The sequence below is a fragment of the Pseudonaja textilis genome, chromosome 9 (assembly GCF_049901715.1).
Source record: "Pseudonaja textilis isolate UNSWEBS1 chromosome 9, rPseTex1.2, whole genome shotgun sequence".
Classification (NCBI taxonomy): Eukaryota; Metazoa; Chordata; class Lepidosauria; order Squamata; family Elapidae; genus Pseudonaja; species Pseudonaja textilis.
In genome coordinates, this window is record NC_141998.1 from 443,286 (window position 1) to 463,581 (window position 20,296).

At 55.7% G+C, this 20,296-nt stretch overlaps 3 protein-coding genes across 4 annotated transcripts in view; 2 read left to right on the plus strand and 1 right to left on the minus strand.

Annotated features, from left to right (window-relative positions):
* The window catches only part of TGFA (transforming growth factor alpha), a 24,624-nt gene extending 20,329 nt beyond the window's left edge, over positions 1-4,295 (minus strand). The window contains exon 1 of the mRNA XM_026715268.2: positions 4,095-4,295. Within this exon, the coding sequence (XP_026571053.1) occupies positions 4,095-4,134 (40 nt within the window). The 5' untranslated portion in view covers positions 4,135-4,295. The remainder of the gene's footprint in view (positions 1-4,094) is intronic.
* VAMP5 (vesicle associated membrane protein 5) lies at positions 4,133-17,807 on the plus strand. Its single transcript, XM_026715271.2, has 5 exons — positions 4,133-4,280; positions 4,553-4,605; positions 10,780-11,154; positions 15,064-15,201; positions 16,762-17,807. The coding sequence occupies exons 1-5, from the start codon at positions 4,133-4,135 to the stop codon at positions 16,957-16,959; spliced, it is 912 nt and encodes a 303-aa protein (XP_026571056.2). The 3' UTR covers positions 16,960-17,807.
* RNF181 (ring finger protein 181) lies at positions 17,795-19,407 on the plus strand. 2 transcript variants are annotated; one of them, XM_026715269.2, is made up of 5 exons: positions 17,795-18,111; positions 18,242-18,375; positions 18,494-18,609; positions 18,698-18,772; positions 18,929-19,407. In XM_026715269.2, the coding sequence occupies exons 1-5, from the start codon at positions 17,795-17,797 to the stop codon at positions 18,986-18,988; spliced, it is 702 nt and encodes a 233-aa protein (XP_026571054.2). In that variant the 3' UTR covers positions 18,989-19,407. The 2 variants fall into 2 exon arrangements, with proteins under 2 accessions (XP_026571054.2, XP_087794719.1); XM_087938593.1 differs by lacking the exon at positions 18,494-18,609.
* Positions 19,408-20,296: the final 889 nt, after the last annotated feature.

The window sequence follows — 20,296 nt, forward strand, 5'->3', positions numbered from 1 at the left end:
CATGTCTGCCCTCGGCGTCCCGGCTCCAGGCAGCTCCCTTTAGAGTAGCCAGCGAGAGAAACCGGGCAGGGAGAATCTGCCAGCCAAGGGCAGGCGGAGCGGTTCATTCCGGGACTCTGAGGACCAGAAAAAAGTGAGCCAGAGAAAAAGGCAGGATTCCCACAACAGGTTTTTCAGCTACGCTTCCTCCTAGCCAGAATCAGGAAGGGTTCCTCTGTTGAAAAGCCACAAGCAGGGGTGTTCAAACTCCTGGCAAACGTGAGAACCAGTGGAGAAAACGTCCTCCTCCCATTTGTCAAGATGTTCTTTTCTAACGCAGATGAAAGAAGTTCCTTAAAGAAAACTGAAAATAAGCCTAAGCCGATCCTTACAGGTTGCTCCTGTTCCCTCTTGCCCCTCCTGATGCCCTCTGGAGCTGGGCCTGCGGGAACTCTTCCCCCCTCCCCAAAGAACGGACTCGGGTAATAAGGGCCCGCTCCCCCCACGGAGCTTTCTCCCATCCCAGGCATTCCTGCCACACAAAAGCCGTTTTTCTCCACTCCAGCACAGCTGGAAGCAGCCTGGCCCTTGGAAACGCAACTGGAGCCTCCTCCTCCTCCTCCTCCTCCTCCTCCTCCTCCTCGAGTGCGGGGGGGGGGGGTTCTTCCTTCCTTGCAGAGGGGCGTCCCTGTCTAGCCAGAGGCCTTCAAAACCTCCTTGCAGCCTAACTGTGACTTTGGCAGTAAGAAGTCGGAGGCGTTGCCTTGAATTGCTTAGTATACGGCCGCAAAGACGAAATTACTCAGACTTGAACAGCAGTCAAATTGCTTTAACACCTGCTCAGCTGAATGAGATTAAGAGGAACCAGCCAATTCCAGACAGTCCTTCTCAAATAATCAATTTGACATCTATGATCTACCCTTGAACCTTTCCTTCAGGGGTTCCCATATCCAGGGGTTCTTTATATGTCTCCTCGATTTCCTAATTACTGGATAGTCTGAATTTGTTTGTCAAAACTGGGCCAACAATTTGGGGAGAACTCCACCTGGCTGCTGAAAAGTAGAGCTTGCGGCCCAGGAGAGTCAGCCAGCAGAAGAGGATAACTTCTGTGCAAGTTCAGGCACCAGAACCCTGAGACTCGGGGACTTTAAGGACGAGTTTGGCTACTTATCGAACAGAGGACTGCACAGCGAATGGTGCACAGGAGAGATTAGTTCGGCAGCACCTGTAAAAACACTGCTGGACCTGGCAGGGACTTACCTCTGCAATAATCTCACCTGGTTAAAAAGCTAGAGACCAAGAGGCATCTTAGAGCTGGACAGCTGCTACATCTCTAGAAAACACACCTGTTCATCCACTTGTAATACCTTAAAGCAGCCATGACTTTCCCTCGGATGGCTTCACTGCCAGCTGTGGCTGAAGGGCCACACCACAAAGGTGTGGCTGCATTAAGGTGTTGCAGGCAGGTGCCACATTCCTGCACACAAGGAAGCCTTTGCAGAGATCAGACTGGGGTCCTCCCAGCCCTGCTGAGAACTAGAGGGCTAAGGTGAGAGGGACCCCCAAAGTTTGAAAACCAACACAAGGAGAGCCTGGTTCATTCTCTCGGTGGATTTGTGTCCAGCAGAGCAGATGCGAGGATTTCAACTCTCAGAATTCTGAGGTTGACACACACCGCGAGAGAGGAGTCCAACGGCAGCGAGCAACCCCTTCCAAGGAAGACCCCTCTGCTTGGCCTTTCAGAGGGGGAAGGAAAACGATGGTGCTCTCGGGATACCGGAAGAGTCACCCCTCCCCCCAGAGGAGAGGGAGCACTTGCACGGATTGGAAAGTAAGGCCTTCCTTGGCCGTTGTCTGGCTTCTTGCTCACCCAGGCATTACCAGGAGACAAGCGGGAAACCTCTTCCCAGAATGGGCCCCATACTATGAGATGAATGCATACCTCCCTCGAAAGAAGGTGCAGCCTCTTTATGTAACAACGATTGAGCAATTCTAGCTCTAGAAAAACATGCACCCTCTAAGAATTGCACCCAAACAATGTTGCAAAAGCATCTGGTTGAATCTACTGTGATGGGGTAATCTGCTCAGGAGGCGATGGTGGTGTTCAGACTCCTGGCAGTTCTTCCCACAGAACAGCCCAGCACTCCTCGGGGTACGAGCACGAGAGCCTTCAGCGTTGTGCCCGAGACACGTTGGGAACACAATTCCCCAAATTCCAATAAGCACAGCCACCCTGTCTGGAGTCGGAGGAAGCGGAAGCTGGTTTCTATCATCTGCTTCTTAAGGAAGATTCATCAGATGATTATCAGGCCTCTGTGAACAGCCCGTTGCTGACAAATAGTTTTCAAATACTTGAAATATTTGAAGAAGCCCAGCCAAACCTCGTCTGGGGTGGCTGTCACCCAATGATGGGTGAACCTGGAGCTGGTGAACCTATGTGCCCATCTGAAAACTGTTACACAACCAAAAAGACTTTTGAATTCCAGAAGTAGACCAGTTTCATTGTAACCATGATTAACATCGTTCCACAGCAATATCCTCTGGAAGACAACCGGCTTCCCTCCAGACAAGCACACGCAGCCTGCTGGGGGCCACGAGCAGAGGGCATTAAACTTTCCTTTTCTCCCCAGGCCTTGTCCGACTGCCCCGCTCTGCCCATCGGCAGCCATGCGCGGGGCTTGTCAACAAAGCGGCATTCTCCAGCTTGTAATTTTGCAGCCAGACCTGAAATGTGTTGACTCAAAGTAGTTCCCACTTAATTCAAGGCACTTAGGAAGGAAGCCGGCTGATAAGTCCGCATTCGGGGTGCTTAATGAGGGTGCCTGGAGGCCAGGGCCGGGAATTTCTCAACCGCATTGCTCTCCTACGTCCTGTGCAGGAATGGCATCACTGTAGTGACTCAGGGCAAATCTATTTTTTGGCTGAAAGCTCCTTAAGGGAGAAGTTTCCAAATTGTAAGGAAGGAAGTTTCTAAAGACAAAACTATAAAAAACAAAAACAAAACACAGCCAAACCCTGGAAGGAGGAGAGCTCGCCCAGAACCCAGCAGGGCCACCCAGGGCACGTTTGGAAGCTCTGCCAGAGCCCAGGCCGTCCTCGGGAAGACTTTCCCGGCTCTCGGAATGGGCTGCCACCGTAAAGTCCAGAACCTCCAGCGGCACAAGTGGGGCACGGCCATGGGGATCCCCAACCACCCAGAGTCCCTGGAGGCAGTTTCTGCCTTCCCGATGCAGTGGCAGCTCCCCAATCTGAGGGAGATCTCGGGGCTGGCTGGAAAATGATGCCAGCTAAAGCTTTGCGGGCACGTGCCAAATGCGCCACAGCATTGCAGGGACGTACCTGGCTTGACCTGCTGACTCCAAAGGGTTGGAGAGGCTGGGAGACGGGGTGTGTGTGTGTGTGTGTTTCTCTACTGCATTTTGGGAATTTGTCTTTCTTCACACCTTCATGCCCTCAAAACTCAGCTCTGAAAGCAAGGATTTCTTTTTCAAGACTGGAGGGATCGGAGCTCTTGATTCCCTGTCACATTTCCCCAAACAGCCCCTCTGTAAATTATCCAGCTATTTCACATTTTTAAAGAGAGTAAGTAGCCTTTGAGAAAGAAACACTCCCCGGTTTGCAAAGTTTCCCTAGAAGGCCTTGAAGGGGAAAAAATGACTAGGCCAGGCAGAGAAAATGATCAAGAGCAAAACTCTGTCCAATATCAAATAGTTCAATTGAAAACTGAAGATCAGCCTCCTTCTCCCTCCCTCCCTCTCTCTCTCTCTCTCTGACAGATACTGGAAGCACAAACCTCGCACGCACGGAGAGGTAAACAGTCGCAATTCACCTAGACGCCAACTTGGTGCCTACAAATCCGCTACGGAGGCCCCCAGATTGCCAAAGGCTGGGAAGCTGCTTTGAGCGCAGTTCCCCCTTTCTTGAAAGAAAAGCAGGTAGTCCTCATCGAGGAGGGCGAGCTCCCCAGCCTGGCTGCTTCAGCCGAGCCACCACTCTCCTCCCGGGCGGGGGGCGGGCGGGGCAGCGGAGGCTTGGAAAGCCGAGGGGCCCGAGCGGAGCGGCGGCTTCGGCCGAACTTCCTCGCGCGGCGGGGGCGGGCGGGCGGGCGCACTTACCGAAGGTGAGCAGAGCGAGCTCGGCGGCCGCGCTGGCCATGGTGCGGGCGGGCGTCGCGGGTCGGGAGCGGCTCACCTTGCCAGCCCGTGTCCGGCTGCGCCGCCGCCCAGCATGCCGAGAGCGAGGCTTCCACCTGCGGCTGCGGACGCTCCGCTCTGGCCGGCCGGCCGGCGGGCGGCTCTCAGGTGTGCGCTGCGCCCCGCCCCGCCCCTCGGCGCCCCGCCCCCTCCCCCGCCTGGTTGGCTGGCGCGCCCGGGGAGGCCGGGCGGCTGCAGGAGCGGCGGGGACCGACAGGCGGCGCCCTTCCGAACTGCGGCTGACACGCAAATGCGCCGGGGGGGCGGGGGGGGGGACGCGGAGGGCGCCCATCTCGTCGGAACGCGCCTGCGCGGGTCTCCCGTCCGGAAGGGGGCTTTCTTTTTTGTTTCGGAGAGTTCGGTTTTGTTTTCTCTCCCAGTTCACGGGCGCGTCCTGGACTCCATCCTCCCCGCGGTCAAGCTGGTTCCTGCCGTTTGTTGAGAGCCTCGCTCCCCTTCCCTGGAAAGGCCTTCCTTCTTCTTCTTCTTCTTCTTCCTTGCGCTTCGTCCCGTCCCAAACACCTGGAGTTTCCCCTCCGGCCTCTTCTTCATTGACCCCATGAGACTGTGGGACTCCGGAGAAAGGCTCCCCTAGCATCCTGGCCTCAGCACCTTTACCTGGGCCAGGGCCTCCCACCTGGGCCACTTTAAGCCGGCTGGGGAATTCTGGGAGTTGAAGTCCGCCTAAAGGCTTAAAGTGGCCCCGGTTGGAGACCCCCCCCCCCATCTAAACTGGTTACATGTCATTAAGTCTCCATCCAAAAGGCCAAGATTTTCCTTTTATAGACCAAACTCGGATTATGACCGGAAGAAATCCTTGGCAACATCTCCCCTTGAGAAACCGGCCTCCTCCTCCTGCTGGCACCCGCTTGTGAAAAGGATCCGAGCCTTTCAGAAAAGGGGCTGCAGTCTCCCCCGTTGCCATTTTTCTGCCTCTGCATGTCCACAAGCCCCAAATTGCCCAGCGAATCAAAGAAAACTTGGCAATTTGGCCTGATACTTTCTCAAGGACTCTGGAGGATCCACAGCCATCCGCCTTGCTGCACGTTTTGTTCACCCTTTCTGACATCACCTCAGTTCAGCAAATGGTGATCTGCCTTTCAGGTCTTCCGACAATGCACACATCCGCTATGGTTTGGGCTGAAAGCGGTTTCATTTGCAGAACAAACCAAACCAAACATGGCTTGTTGCCCCTCAAAATCAATGAAAACGGAAGGTGCCTCGAGGGCTTTGGGTGAACTGAGTTGCAGAAAACACTGTGATTCAGAAACTCTCACCAAACTCACCTGAGTTTTGACAAAACCTAGTCCTTTGTTTCTGTGTACTGTGCTGTTCCCATATTACACCACCAAGGTCATGACTAATGCAGCCAAGGAGAAGCCCAGAAGGCACCAGCCCTCCCACCTCCAAGCATTTCCTCTGCGTAGAGATCACATCTATTACAAAAAAACACCAGGCATTAAAAAACAGAAAAACCTGCTTGCTTTCTGATTGGAGATAGGATTCCCAAACCACTGTTTATCCTGAGACAGGTTGAAATAGGATTACAGCTCTGGCTTGATATAGTTGCAACATTTCAATGATGCCTTTGCTTAATTAGCAAATTAAACTCAATCACTCCAAAAGTGAAGAGCCATCTGCTTTGGGTCAGTTTCAGTTCTCAAGTGTTAAGTTTTGTTTCCTTAGAGATTTCGGTCCTGAAAGTTGTCTTTCTACAGGTGCACGACTCACCCGCCCTCAAGCTCTGGATTCAGAAATGAGGAGGGTCAGCAATATGGCAAACGTCATGGGAATGCAACCTGGGAGTTCTTCAAGTTGGAGAAAGCACTTGGATCTTTGAAAACGCCGCGCAGGGGGTGGTCCTCAACTTCCATGACTTTTAAGATGGGTGGACCTCGATTCTCGGAATTGCCCCCTCCCTGTATTGGCTGAGCAACTGCCACGGTGGCTCCAACGCCTGGGTCCCTGGCTCTTTGTTCTGGCCAGCCACGGACAATCCGGCCAAGAAACGGGCAGAGAGGCCGGCAACTGGTCTCTGAACTCCCAGCTGAAAAAAAGCATTTCCCTCCATTCCTGAGCTAAATCTCGTTAGCTTCTGCTGGATTTGTTGCTGTTTGGTGTCTTCTATCACTGATGCTCCATTCATGCATTTCAAGAGGGCCCAAATCACCTGCTATATACCAGGGTCTCCTTAAGGCCGGACAATTCAGTCTAGGCCACCGTTACATTTTGTGAATGCCTAAGAGTGTAAATGGCCTCACTTCACCTCAGGGACCGAGCGAGGACACCAAGTGAAGCCAGAAAATGGCACTGAATCACAACCATAAGTGTACTAGGCAGCCCGTGCTCTGCAGGCTCATAGTTGCGGACATCTTTTCTTACCTAAGCAGAGAATGACCGCTGGAGGCAGGAAAATAGTGGCAATGGGATTGACTTCTGACTTTTTGCTGGTTTCCCTACTGAGTTTGTTTGTGAGAAGCTGGCAGGGAACGTCAGCAATCTTCATTCCTTCATCCTTTTTCCCTCCTTCCCTTCCTTCCTTCCTCTGCCTCTCCCTCCCTCCCTCCCTCCTTCCCAAGAACCGGGGTCAGAGCTCAGGAGGCTTTCCCAGTGGGGGAGCTGAGAAGCGGGGAAGTGCACAGGGGAGTAAGTGTTCCTGCAGAGACCTGGGGCTGCACCTTGGATCTGCTCCCTCAGCCCCTCTCCCTCCCCTCCCCTCCCCTCCCCTCCCCAGATGAAAGGAAGGGCTTCTTCATCCGGCAGAAAGGCAGGCCTGGGGAATCCTGTCCTTTCCTCCCCACTGGCTTCAGGTGTGACTGGGCTCCCAGGAATGTCAGGTATGTGGCTGCTGGCTTGTGGGAGGGTGTTCCGGTTTTTGGTATCTGGGAGACCACAGGGAGTGGGTGGTGCCCAGGGGCGCCCCTCCCTGCCCCGGCCGTGTCCCTAGAACAAAGGACTTTCTTGGCCAGATATTTCCTTCTGGGGATAGGGCCAAGGAGCAGCTCCCCAACCAGTTACCTCATTCAATCCCCAACAGCCAAATTACGGGCAGTTTGATCATGGGTGGGTGGAGGTAACACTCTCTCTCACACACACACACACACACACACACACACCCAGGAGAACTGAGAGCGCCACTTGCACTGAAGAAAGGAAGACGCAAGGAAGGGAAGGGATTCCTTTCGGTAGCCACAAGAGGGACGGAGGTGCAGTCTCCACTGAAATCCACCTGTCTGTGGATTACAGGTGCTTAAACTTCCTTGCAACTGAGGATGGGTGGTCCTGCCAGGGTGCCTAGGGCTTGTTCTTGCCCTCGAGGGCTGCCGAAATGGCCGCGTGGTTTTCATCAAGCAAGTCTTGATGCTCCTGGGTTCTCAGTCCATACAGTCTGCATGGCGACACCTTTACAGTGTGTCCACTTTTCAGAATAGGTTCCTACAAGTGTTGAGCTGCCAGTTTTTCATTCAGTCCATTTTGGAAGAATTGGTCTTGGTGTTGTGGACTGTTCACTGGTTTTCCGAGAGCCCTTGGTTGCTTATAGTGTAAAGGGGCTTTATTTACATGGAGCACTGCCAGGCCTGGCCTGCACGCCTGGGTTTCCAACACTCGGCACCTCGTACGGGGCAGGGGATGGCGAGTCTTATAAGGTCACACGGACATCCTCTGACCTAGTTCCGATTTCACACACCCCTGCTGCCGCCACTGCCAGGCCAAAGAGGCCGGAGAGAGTGGTGGGGTGGACAGCAGGGAAGCAGCAGTAGCCATGGGCATCCCATTTTCACACCCACCCACCACCACCGCCACCGCTCTCATGCCAAGCTCTGGGCCCAAGAGGCGGGGAGGGAGGCAGCAGGTGCGTGTGAAAATGGGAAGCTTCTGGTCATCTCTGCTGCTGCTCTGCGCTCAGCCCACCCGCTGGCTCGCCCGGCTGGCCCTCTGGCCCTCTGCAACGAGTTGTCCCTGTGGCCATTTGAAGTCCTCCTGCAGCGACTTGGCAGTGGTTAGTTGGCAGGGGTGAGTTGGCAGTGGCCAGCTGGTGGCAGCTAACAGGCCGCACCGAGCTGGCCGGGGTGAATGTCTGTGGAGGTTCAGTCGTCCAGGTCATGATTGTCCCAAAGGTGCTTTTTCAACAGGCAACTGGACCTTCTGGGTTTTTCCTTGAAGATATTTAGCTCCTTATCCAAGAAGCTTCTTCAGCTCTTGAGAAGGAGAAAAAAACTCAGGAAACGTGGGAAACTCTTAAAAATATTATCATAAAAGCCCAGCCCAACAAAATACCACTGAAAAAGGGGAAAAAAAGAAATCCAAGAAAAAAACCCAGCATGATTTCACAAAAACATCTCTGATAAACTGAAAGACAACAAGGGTAAGTACAAAAAATGGGAAGAGGCACACATAACTAAGGCCCAGTATCGGCAGATAGCCCGAATCTGCAAAGATGAAGTGAGGAAAGCACAGGCTCAGAATGAACAAAGATTTGCAACAAAAGTCAGAGATAATAAAAAATTTTCTTTCAACATATAAATAACCAGAAAAAAGTCAAGGAAACAGTAGGTCCACTTAACAGAGAAGATGGCAAGGAAGTAACAGGCAGCAGAAAGCAGAGCTGCTTAACTCATTCTTTGCATCAGTCTTCATGCCAAAATAAACTCTAGCCCAACCTACCAAAAACCTGACTGTGACAGACTAGAAATAAAAATTAAAATAAGCAAGAAAATGGTTAGAGAACACCTATCTGATCTTGAATATAAATTACCGGGACCTGATGGATTATATCCCGGCAGATGTTATCTTAAAAGTATACCATATCTTTCAAAAATCCTGGAACAAAAGGAATTACCGAAGGATTGAAAAGCACCAATGTGGTTCCTGTCTTCAAAAAATTATTTTCCAAACCACCAGAGGGCAGGAGAAGAAACCTGGAATTAAGGAGACACTTCCTAACAGGACAATGAGTGGAACAGCCGGCCATCAGAAGTCGTGGCTGCTTCTTCACTGGAGATTTTTAAGAAGAGCCTGGACAGTCACTTGTCTGCAATGGAATATAGGGTCTCCTGCTTGACCAGGGGGCTGGACTAGAAGACCTCCAAGGACCCTTCCAGCTCTATTCTGATTGAACTGAGATGCCATTCTTGCAGACGGGCGTTGTTCCCTAGTGAAGGTTGCAAGGCCTAGTTTAGCTTCCATTTGGCTATCCTGAAAGAAACATGCTCCATATCTTGGCTGAGAAACATGTTGAGCATCAGCCAGTCCAAGGGCAGATTTTGGGCCTTGGTTTTGCACTCAGAAGTGTGCAGCAGCCCCTTCTCTGGAAGGCCTCTGGGCCCTGGGCCCACTGAGTATGCCTGCCAGTTCTAGGCCCGTCCTGTAAATTGCTGGAGAAAAGCAACACTTATTTCCAGAGCTCCAGTGGGGGGACCTTTTGCTGCGGAAGGTCACCGCATGGTAAATGATCTCTGGTGGTTTCAAAGTTGTCCTTTGAAGGCGCTCTCTTCCCCTCCCCCTCTGCCCCAGACCTACAAGGGCAGGTGCAGAGAGGCAACGGAGCAAAGGAAGCCCCTCCGGCTCTCAGCCGGGGAGCAGCAGAGCCAGAAGGGGGGGTGGCTGGCAGAGCTCTGGATGGAAATCTCCTCATCCAGCCTGCCTGCCCTTCCGGTTGTCCACCCCCACCCCAAAATGTGGCCCTTGGAATTTAGGACTATAGGCAATCCTAAGTTGCATTAAGAGAGGGATACAATCAAGATCAAGGGAAGCACTAATACCACTCGATAAAGCCTTAGTAAGAGCACACCTAGAATACTGCATCCAATTTTGGTCATAAAAAAGAGGTTGAGATTCTAGAAATAGTGCAGAGAAGAGCAACCAGGATGATGAGGGGACTGGAGGTAACACACACGATGAATGGTTGCAGGAACTGGGTATATCTAGTTTAATAAAAAGAAGGACAAGGGGAGGCAGGAGAGCAGTCTTCCAATATTTGAGGGGCTGCCGCAGAGAGGAGGAGGAAGGGGTCAAGCTGTTTTCCAAAGCACCTTTGAAGGCCAGATAAGGAACAATGGATGGAAACGGAACCAGGAGAGATTCAACCTGGAAATAAGGAGGAATTCTCTGACAGTGAGAACAATCAACCCCTGGAACAGAAGTTGCCCTTAGAAGTTGTGGAAGGTTCATCACTTGAGACCTTCAAGAAGAGACTGGATTGCCATTTGTCAGAAATGGTGTAGGGTCTCCCACTTGGGGGGGGGGGGTTGGATTAGGTCCCTTCCAACTCTGGGAAGCACAAGAATAGGCAAGGAATGAGGGGACCAGGAAGGCCGCCATCTTGACCGGGACAGAAATCTCCATGGAAGAAGAGCACAGAATTCACTCAACTCTTGGCGGACCTTCAATGCACCCGAAGGAGGTTCTGAGAACTGCTGGGAGGGTGGAAGGAGCCCAGCCTGGCGGTTCAAAGCTGCTCCAAGAGGATCCCCCCCCCTGGCTTAACTTCTCGGCCTCTCTCTTGCCCTGCCGAGAGAGGCTGGGGCCTGGTGGGGTCCCGGGTGACGGGAGGGGGAAATCCCTGGGGAGAATCCCACGACCCCACCCCCCCCGCTCTCCCTCCCAGAAGAGGACGCCACAAGGACAGGGAAGCGGCAGCCGCCGCCGGATCGCCTTTCCCGAAGGGCGCCTGCCGCGTCTCTGCCCGCTCGGCGGCCCCTGCAGCCCCAAGAAGGTCAGGCGAGGCCAGCGGTGCGACGCCCCCCCCTGCCGTCTCCTGGGTCGCGGCTCCGGGAAGCGGGGGAGGGCGGCCCTCGTCCCGCCCCGGAGGCCCCTGGAGGGCGGCGCGAGGGCGGCGAGCTGTCCGGCAGCAGCGGGTCCCGCCTACCCTCGCCCCCGGCCGTCCAGAGGACGCGCTGCTCGGGCTGTTCCCGGAGGACGCAGGCCGGGTGGAGGCGCCGCCGGGACGCTCCCGCCGCTGCAGCTCCCAGCGCCGGCCATGGTAAGGGCTTCGACGGCTGCCGCTCCTGGGCCGGTCGCGGAGCGGAGCCTCGTTCGTCCGCGCTCGTGGCCGGTGACTTGTGCGGGCTCGACGGGGCTGGCCGGCGTCCTTGGGGTGCCCCGCCCGATGAGGCCGTCGGGCGGAGAGCCTGTTGCCGGCCTTGGGGGTTCCCAGCCGCGGCGGGACTCTCGCTGCCCACGGCCGGCTCCCGGACTGTTCAGCGGGGCCCTGGGCAGGCCGTCCGGCTGCAGGGGGAGGGCGGCCGTCTTCCCGGTTCAGGGAGGGGCACAAAGGCCGGCTCCGCGTCGGGTCCTGGCCTCATTTGGAAGGCCGGGCCTCCCGCTTGCGATGCTCCGGCAGCTGCGGCTGCGCCCTTCCTAGACGGGGCGGTCCGGCTGGCCTTGTCCCGGGAAGCCCTGCAGGCCCCTCGGTCCGGCCTCGGGCCTCCCCTCCGAGGCCGGTACCCGGGAAATGCCCCTTTGGAGGGTGGGGAGCCGCCGCTGAGCCGGCGCGTTTCTCGGTCTGGGGATCGCCAGGCCTTCCGGGTCCTTCGGGCAGGAGGATTTGGCGCTTGCCCGCTCGGCCTCCATGGCAAGCGGGCAACCGTGTGACTCGAGAGGCCGTCCTTGAGCCCCTCTCGCTCTGGAGGCCGAGCTGGCGCCCGGGCCTTCGGGGTAAGAGGCCAGCCTGTGGCGGAAGGGCGGCCTTTCGGCTCCCTCCCCGCCTCCTTCGCCCCCGCTCCGGGAAGGAAGCTGTGGGCAAGGAAACAGGCGGCGCCCGGCTCCCCTTCAGACCCTCCCTCGGGGGTGCTCAGCCTGAAGCCCTCCGTTCCCCCCTTGCAGCAAAAGCTGCCCGTCCGAAGGGCTGTTGAATTGTTATGGCTAAAGACGTTAAAAATGTTTCAATGTTTGTCAATTATATTTAATTTAAATGCATTTTAAGTCAAATTTACTGGTTCTGCTACCGCACTCCCTGGGCTCCCTTGCAATGCGAAGGGGCAGCGCATCCCGAACAAGAGGCCACTTGGGGCTTTGGAATGAGCCACATTGGGGGACTCCTGTGGAAGTGGCTCGAGGACGTCTGGTAGGCCCCGTGTTGCCCGGCCCCCCCATCCCGCGCAGGGGGCAACAGTGGCGACCCAGGCCCCACTCCACCACTATCCTGTCTCCGCCCCAGGCGGCTGTGGGTCCTGGCGTTCCCACTGACTCCCCTGCAGGGAGAGCTCAGCTTGGGAGGGGAGGCAGTTTGTCTGAATGTGTTCAGAGCAGGTTAGCACTGGAGGTCAAAGCCACTGGCTGGTTCACTTGTCCCCCAAGACTTGATTGACGATCAGGTCCTGGGATCTGTGGCTTTCCTTGCTCTGGTTGGGCTCTAGAGTTGGTCCCACTGGGCCCAGCAGGCAACAGAGAGGCCCTGGGACTGGCAAAAGCCTCCCGAGCTGCACCTTCAGGTGGAATTAAGTGACCGGTCATATTCCTCCCACTGTTTGAGTCCCGACAGTTGTGATCTCCGCTGCTTGTCCACCGCCTGCCCCTGAGGGCTGGTGCCCTGTGGAATCACTGCCCTGCCCATTTCCACGGAAGGGATCCTGTCCAGCCAAGGAGGGCAGGCAGAGGAGCAGAGCCGCTTCTTCGCTGCTGCTGCTGCTCAGTTGCTTCCTCGGTCCAAGTCGTCTTAACTGCCTTCAGGTTAATCATCTCTCCTGCCCTCAGGAAGCTGCTGCTTCCTGGCAGGATCTCCCCAGGGCTTTCCTTGCTTCCTGTTGGCCAAAGGCCGGAGGAGTTGGCCCTTCCTTTGGAGCAAGGACGCTGGTTCCCAGTGGGAATATTTGCAAAGTTTCCGACAAAGATTCTTGTACACACTTTAAGGCACGTTGAAAACGCAGTCTCTGCTATGCAGCACAGGATGGGATTTTAACATTGTTAATTGAAGTAAACGTACAGAATACGTTACTTCAAACTCACGAGGCAAAGCCCCCTTGGAAGAGAAGAGCTTAGGAAGCGAGTTCTGCAGCAGGCTGGACCAGCAAACGTGTCCCAGTCTGAGGCAGAAGAAAGAACATGTCCTGAGCAGCTTCACGCCACACAGCGATTGAGCCAATCTCATTGTACACATGTTGTGCTCTGACAATACAGGTAATAATAATCGATTCTCAGGCTGCGCTTCTGTAGGTTTCTGCAAGAAAACATCTATCCTGATACAGCGCTAGAATGACTGGCCGCTAACCTCTTTTGTTCTTTTGCTCAAATCAACTTGGAGAAAGAGTTGGGGAGCCATTCATGCAAAGATCTACCGGGCCCTCTGGCCTGCACCTCTTCCCACAAACGAGCTCATCTCCACTTCCATCCCCTGAAAGGGTTTTTCCTGCCTTCACTCCAGAGACCTCCACAAACTTCCATCTGGATCTTCACCCACCGTCAAGATGAACCATGTCGGTTTATGGACCCTCTGGTGAAGCTGCATAATGGGCATAAAAGTAGCACCACAAACGGAAACGGTACCGACTCCTGAAGTCCAGCCTGAATGCCATAAAGCATCCGATCAGTAGCCCAACAGAGCAGAATAACCGAGTTGGCAGGAGGGACCTGGAGGGTCTTTGAAATGCTGGAATAGAACTTGAGACAAGAAGCGGTTTTAAGAGAAGGTCTCGCCCAACCAGAAGGCCAGAGGGAAGTTAAGGCAGGGATGAGTCCTTGCTCTGTCTGCTCCTCAGTTCATGCCCAGGGCGAGTGCCCAGACCCTGAGAGGCTACAAGGTTCAGTGGTGCTTGTGGGAACGTGGAAGGTCTTAGCAATTGAGGAGGTGCCCCCACCCCCAGCCTCCCATCCAGGGCCCCAGCTTCCTTTGCGTCTGTGGCGGGAGGTTCCTTCCCGGGCACAGAATCTGCCCTGTGATCCTTTGGCAGCCAGCCAGCATTCCTTCCCTTGGAAAGCCCCAAGACCTCCCAGGCTGGCCTGCTGCGTCATCTCCGCTGCTGCTGCACTTCAGCTGTGCCTTGGCTGCCCGCTCTGCTCTGGCTCCTGTCCACCTGCTGCCAAGGAAGACTTAGGGCAGGCAGGGGTGTCGGTTGACCAAGGCGGCTTTGGTCTTCTTCCCAGAGTCCAGGCGGAGTATCAGTCACAGGCAATCAGTAGATACGGATGGGTGTTTGCAGTGAGGCAGCCGGGGGGTGGAAAAAGCGGGGTGTCAGAGGGGGCGGCAAGGCAGAGTTAAAGGGAGCAGCAATGGAGGGCTGTGGGTTCCAGAACCCTTAGGGCAGGAGTGTCAAACTCGCGGCATCATGGTGGTATCACATGGCGTAGCGGGACCTTCCCCCCCGCCCCCATTGCTAAACTGGGTCTGGGTGTGGCCAGTGCGTGACTGGAGTTTGACAGCCCTGGGTGACAGTTTACCCCCATTGTCTGGTGCATTCTAGCCTGGTGCATTAACCACTAGACTAAACTGTCTGCCAAATGTTAAATGTGTGGTACCTGGGGCATTCTTAAGGACAAGGTAAATACAAGAAATTCAACAAGAAATATACATCTGGGATGCTTAAATGCTCAGCCTCCATTGCTTTTCTCATCTTCTACTTAAGAGAGAGACGCACGGCTGGCCTTCCAGCAGTTTTCCTTTGCAGAGAAAGGTCCATCCTGGAGCATGCCTGGAATGCTCACCTGGGGTGCAGAAGTGCCTCGCAGGCATCCTGAGCACACCTGGCGGCTCTCTCGAGTCGCATGGTCTTCGGAGAAGGCAACCCAAGGCCATCACACTGGCCTCAAAGTAGGCGCTTTCCAGCCAGTCCGCTTGAGCCTCCCAGGCGCTGGGCAAGTAGCCCCTCCTCCTTGCGCCCCAAGGAAGGCCTTCTTGTACAAATGCTGGGGGAATGAGCCCGAGTCTCACCTGTGACCAACCTGTCCCCTTCTGCAGGGTGAGAACCAGCTGAAGCGGTGCCAGCAGGAGGCTGACCAGGTGACAGAAATCATGCTAGACAACTACACCAAAGTGATGGACCGCGAGGGGAAGCTTAGCGACCTGGATGAGCGGGCTGATGAGCTCCGGAAACAGGTATGGAGGCCTTGGAAGGGGATGTGGGGATTGGGTGGGGCACAAGCTCTTTGTCCAGCGCCTTGCAAGGACAGCTGGACAGCCAGTTGGGCCTACCTGCCAGCTGGCATTTCAGTGGGGTCAGGCCCAAGGAATACGGGACAAGAAGTTGGAGGGGGCCTTGGAAGTCTTCTAGTCCCACCCGTGGCTTGTGCAGGAGATCCTGGATCGTTCCAGGCAAACGCTTGTCTGATCTCCTCTTGAAAGCCTCCAGGCAGAGAAGCAGTTCACTGATGAATTGTTCTCACTGTCAGGATTGCTTCTCCTGAATTCTAGCTTGGCTCTCTCTCTCTCTATTAATCTTCCACTCATGCCTTCTTCTCCCGTCCTCAGGTGCTTGTTTGGAGAACAGGGTGACCCATCCTGCCCCCGCTGCCCATCACCTCCTTGCCACCTTCTCCCATTAGCGGATCGGTTGTCTCCTTGCATTTTTCTTGCTTTTATATCGTGTTGAAAGTTTTATTATTATTGTTGACATTTGTTGCAAGTCTTAGTTCATTCTGAGCCTTCGCTTTCCTGACTTCATCTGTGCAGATTCAGGCTGTGTGCTGGTTATGTGTGTCTCTTTCCATGTTTTGTACTTGTTTGTTTTAATCCTCAGTTTTTCAGAGTTATTTATGCAAGCATACTGGTTTAGTCCGAGGCCTCTTATTTTTCTTTCTCAGTGATATTGTGTCAGAAAGAGCTTTTAGGAGTTCATTTTTCGGTTTCCCAAGTGTCTTGTTTCCCGTTAAGATTTCCATCCATGGATCCTTCCTGAGCTTTCTCTCTTAAAGTCCGAGACTCTGGCTTGGCTTTGTTCTGTCCACTTTCCCGTTTCAAGGAAGGGGCCGCCAGCAGCCTCATGGGGGACTTTGGGCTCCTTTTCCTCAGCCAGGCCTTGAAATCTGAAGTGGTGCAGAGGCTGCGAGCAGCTTTCAGGCAGCCACTTCCTCACTCTGGAATTCGTGCCGGCTCTCCATCCCTGGCCACTTAACTCAAGACAGGGCAGCAGAAGCTGGAATTCAACCTTGCCCGGATCTCGGCTCTTTTCAGCCTTCCGGCCTTTTGAGGGCTGACATTCAGGATGTGGGCCTTGGTGAGTAATTCCCACGCAAGCCAGGGAGAGACCTTAGTGCCAAAGGCCCATTTAAGTAGTCTTCAACTTATGGCCACAATGGGGCCCCAGATTTCCACTGCTAAGCAAAACAGTTGTTAAGTGAATTATGCTCCATTTTGTGAACTTTTTGCCACAATTGTTAAGGAAATCACTGCCGTTGTTAAGTGGATGTGGCTTCCCCCGTTGACTTTGCTCGAGGGGCGCCAGCTGGGAAGGGATCCCAGGAGCCAGGGAAGTGGAAGGCAGTTGCTGGGTGCCCGAATTTTGATCATGTGACCATGGGGATGTTGCAGAAGGGTGGAAAAGTCACTTTTTCAGTTCCGTTGTAACTTTGAACAGTCATTAAACGAACGGCTATAAGCTGGAGATTACCTGAATTCACCAGAATGAGATTGCAATTGTCTCCAACTGGTTCTTTTTAGAGTTCCGCTTTCACCAAGACCACCAAGACCCTGGCCCAGAAGAAGCGCTGGGAGAATGTGAGATTCAAGGTCATCCTGGTATCCATGGTCGTGGTCGTTGTTCTGATCATCGTCTTAGCCATCACCCTCTACTTCACTCTCTTTGGATCTGGGAACCAGGGGGCTCCAGCACAGACCAGCGCTGGTGGTGGTGACTGATCGCTGATCCAATTCGCCCTGGAGTCATCTTCCCAACGCCAAGCTTTCAGGGGTGCCGGGCATCGGGGCTTGGCTAGGACCTGGCAGCAACCTTGACCCCTTGGTTTCTCATCATCATGGCAAGCAAGCCGATGGAGAAAGGAAGCAAAGGGCACAGCCCCCCTTGATGTCCACGACCTCAACACCAATAAGGACTCTCTGTAGGTGGGACGAACGGACGGACGGACGGAAGGGGGACTTACGTACTTCCTGCTCCATTGTCCAAGTGTTATTGCAAGGCATTTGTGCACTGATGTCCAGCCTTGGGCTACAGCAGTTAAACTGGGGCCTAAGTCCAGGCCTTGCGTCTCCTGCCTTCAGCCCTTTGGCTAGGAAAGGCTCTGCTCCCCTGGGGGGAGCTTTGTAGCTCTCCGCTGCCCCTGCTGTCCTTCCCCTCAGCTGGGCTTGGGGAAGGGGGGCTCTCTGCCTTCTGGCCCTGGGTGGAACCTTTGCAATCTGTCACCTGAGGAGGCCCATGTTTGGGGGCAGTAAAGGGGCCTCTGAAAGACCAACCAGCTTCTTCGGGTCCCTCTTGCTCTTCCTGCCTCAACTGGGTGGGAAACTGGCCCTGGGGGCCCCCAAGTGCGCCCCCCTTGGGATGGGGGTCCCCGGTCCCCTGAGGCCCCAAAGGGCCCACCGCTAACCATTCAGGGGTGTGCATAAGGGCACCATCCTGCCTCCCCTCCCCCCCCCTCTCCTCTGGTCCCCATTTATCCGTCCCTCTTTCCTGTATTCTTACTCATGTTATATACTTATACCGATCATCTTGTAAGCGATTGACAACTCAGAGAAATAAATGATCAAATCAACTCGGCTGCTCGCCCTTGGAGCCGCTTCAGCATCGGAGGACCCGGCGGGATCCTCGGAGGGGAGCCGCCCTCAGGGCGCTTGCAAAGCGGGCGGAGCTCCGGAGCCGGCGGAGAGCAAGGAGGCGGGAGGAGGAGGAGGAAAGCCGGGTGGCCGCACGGATTGGGCGCCGGCCAAAGAGGGCGCGGGGCGGGGCCTGCCTCCCGGCCCGGCCATGGCGTCCTACTTCGACGAGCACGACTGCGAGCCCGGAGCCCCGACGGGGGACCCGCTGCCGCCGCGCCGCGCCCTGCTGGAGCTGGCCAGGTGAGCGGGGCGGGGCGGGGCGGGGGGGGGTCAGCCCGAGCGGGGCCGCGGCGCCGAAGAGCCGGGCGGGCTGCGGGCCGCCTTCCCGGAGGGGCGCCGGCTGACGGGCCTCCTCCCGCGCCCCCTCCAGGTCCCTCTTCCACGGCCTGGAGATCGACGTGGACGCCCTGGAGGGCAGCGACTGGGACCACCGGCTTCCCCCGCCCGCCGCCAGGCGCGCCGTGGAGGGGCTGCCCGAGGTGCGGGTGGGCGCCCCGCAAGCAGGTGGGCCGGGGGCTCTTCGGGGGCGGCGGGCGGGGCTCCTGCGAGCAGAGGCGGAGCCCCGGGGGGGAGGCGAGGCAGCCGGTTTGACGCGGCCCTGTGTCTCGGTTCTCCCGCTCAGCGAAGGGGCTCCGGTGCCCGGTGTGCCTGCTGGAGTTCGAGGCGGAGGAGGCGGCGCGGCAGATGCCCTGCCAGCACCTCTTCCACGCCGGCTGCCTCCTGCCCTGGCTCGGAAAGGTGAGGCGCGGGCGGGGAGGGAGGGAGGGAGGGGGAGGCCGCCCCCTGCCCCCCGTCCCGGTGCTGAGCCCTCCTCTCTCCCGCCCAGACCAACTCCTGCCCGCTCTGCCGCCACGAGCTGCCCACCGACGACCCGGACTACGAGGAGTACAAGCAGGAGAAGGTGAGCGGGGGGCGGCGGGGGGCTGCCGGGGAGGGGGGGGCTCCGCTTTGGAGCGGGGGGGGCGGTAGCGGGGACTTCCGCCCTCTAGCCCCGCCCTGGGCGCGGCGGCTGCTGCCGGCTTCTCTGGGCTGCAGCGGCGCTCTTTCCCTCCCGAAGGTCCGGAAGGAGCAGCAGGTGCACCGACTGGAGTATCTCCATGGCGCCATGTACACGTGACCCCCGGGGCCCGAGCGGCTTCCGGGGAGGAGAAAAGCCCCCGCCCACCCACCCCGCCCGCTAACCTCCTCGGCGCTTCTTCCTAAGCGAGCCCTCCGATGCGCGGAGCCCAGAGCGGCCTCTGGACAATGAAGGCGGGCCGGTCTTTGGTTCCAGGCTGCCTCCCCAAAGGGGCTCCGTGCAAGCCAGCTGGTAAGAGCGGTCAGTGGGTTTCTCTCCGCCCGCCCCCATGGCCGTATGGCCGCCTATCCAGCCGTGGCCGTTCCCAGCATTTGCTGCAGGCTGGAAATTGGGCTTCTCCCTGGAAGCTGCCCGCTGAGCCGTCACGTGGGGAAGAGAGAAGGAAGCAAGCTGCCAAGGAGAAAAACCGCGTGAAGGGCTATCTATCTAGGAAATACATAATAAACATTCAAAGAAAAGGTTCAAATGCCTCGTACTCCCTGCAAAATAGGCAATTCCCGGGATTCTCAGGGATCCGCCTTTTCCCAAGATCTTGCCTCTGCTAACTGAGCTGCATTGCAGGGATGTTGATTTGGCTGCTGCTTAACAAAACCAACATTTGGGTCCATTGAGGGCAGCAGGGAGGACCCTGCAGGTTCCCTCTGGAGGAGGGGCTTATCTCGACCTGGCCAGCTGGTCTGGAGGGGCCCAACTCAACCATCGTGGCCCTCAGCAAGTTGTGGCACTTTTACTAAGTTTACAGACCAACTTATATCAGTGCCGCTTTTTGTTTCCCTTGCAGCCCTTTTAACTTGGCAGAACAAGGAATGACTCTGAATCTGCTACGGGCAGCAAGAGGAATTTCGTGGTTAATCTAGGGCACCAAGATGGGGGGGGGCATTTCCCCGGGCAAAAGTATGAGTGGATGGGTTGTCATGTCTATGCACTGCCCAGATGTTGAGGCAACTTTTGATGGGATCAACATCTGCATTCAAGGAGGGATCCTGCAAGGCAGAAGAGTCCTTGGTGCACACGCCACTTGACTGGGGGGGCTTTGTGGCAAGAAAAGTTTCTCCTCCCCCCCCCATGGCAAAACAAAGACCCACCACACAGAAACACCCTTATACACCACACAGCAGTCTTCCTCCGATAGCTATTTATTTTTTTATATGTGTGTGTGTGTGTGGTATTCAGCTTTGTTCGGGTATTTTCCCACGTCATTATATAATTCCACAATACAGAAGCCTGATGATGGCAGATGAGATTCTGCCGAAATGTTGCTACAACTTTAAAAGCACAATTATAATGACGTGGGAAAATACCCGAATAAAGCTGAATACCATCTATATCTATATATATTATATAGAT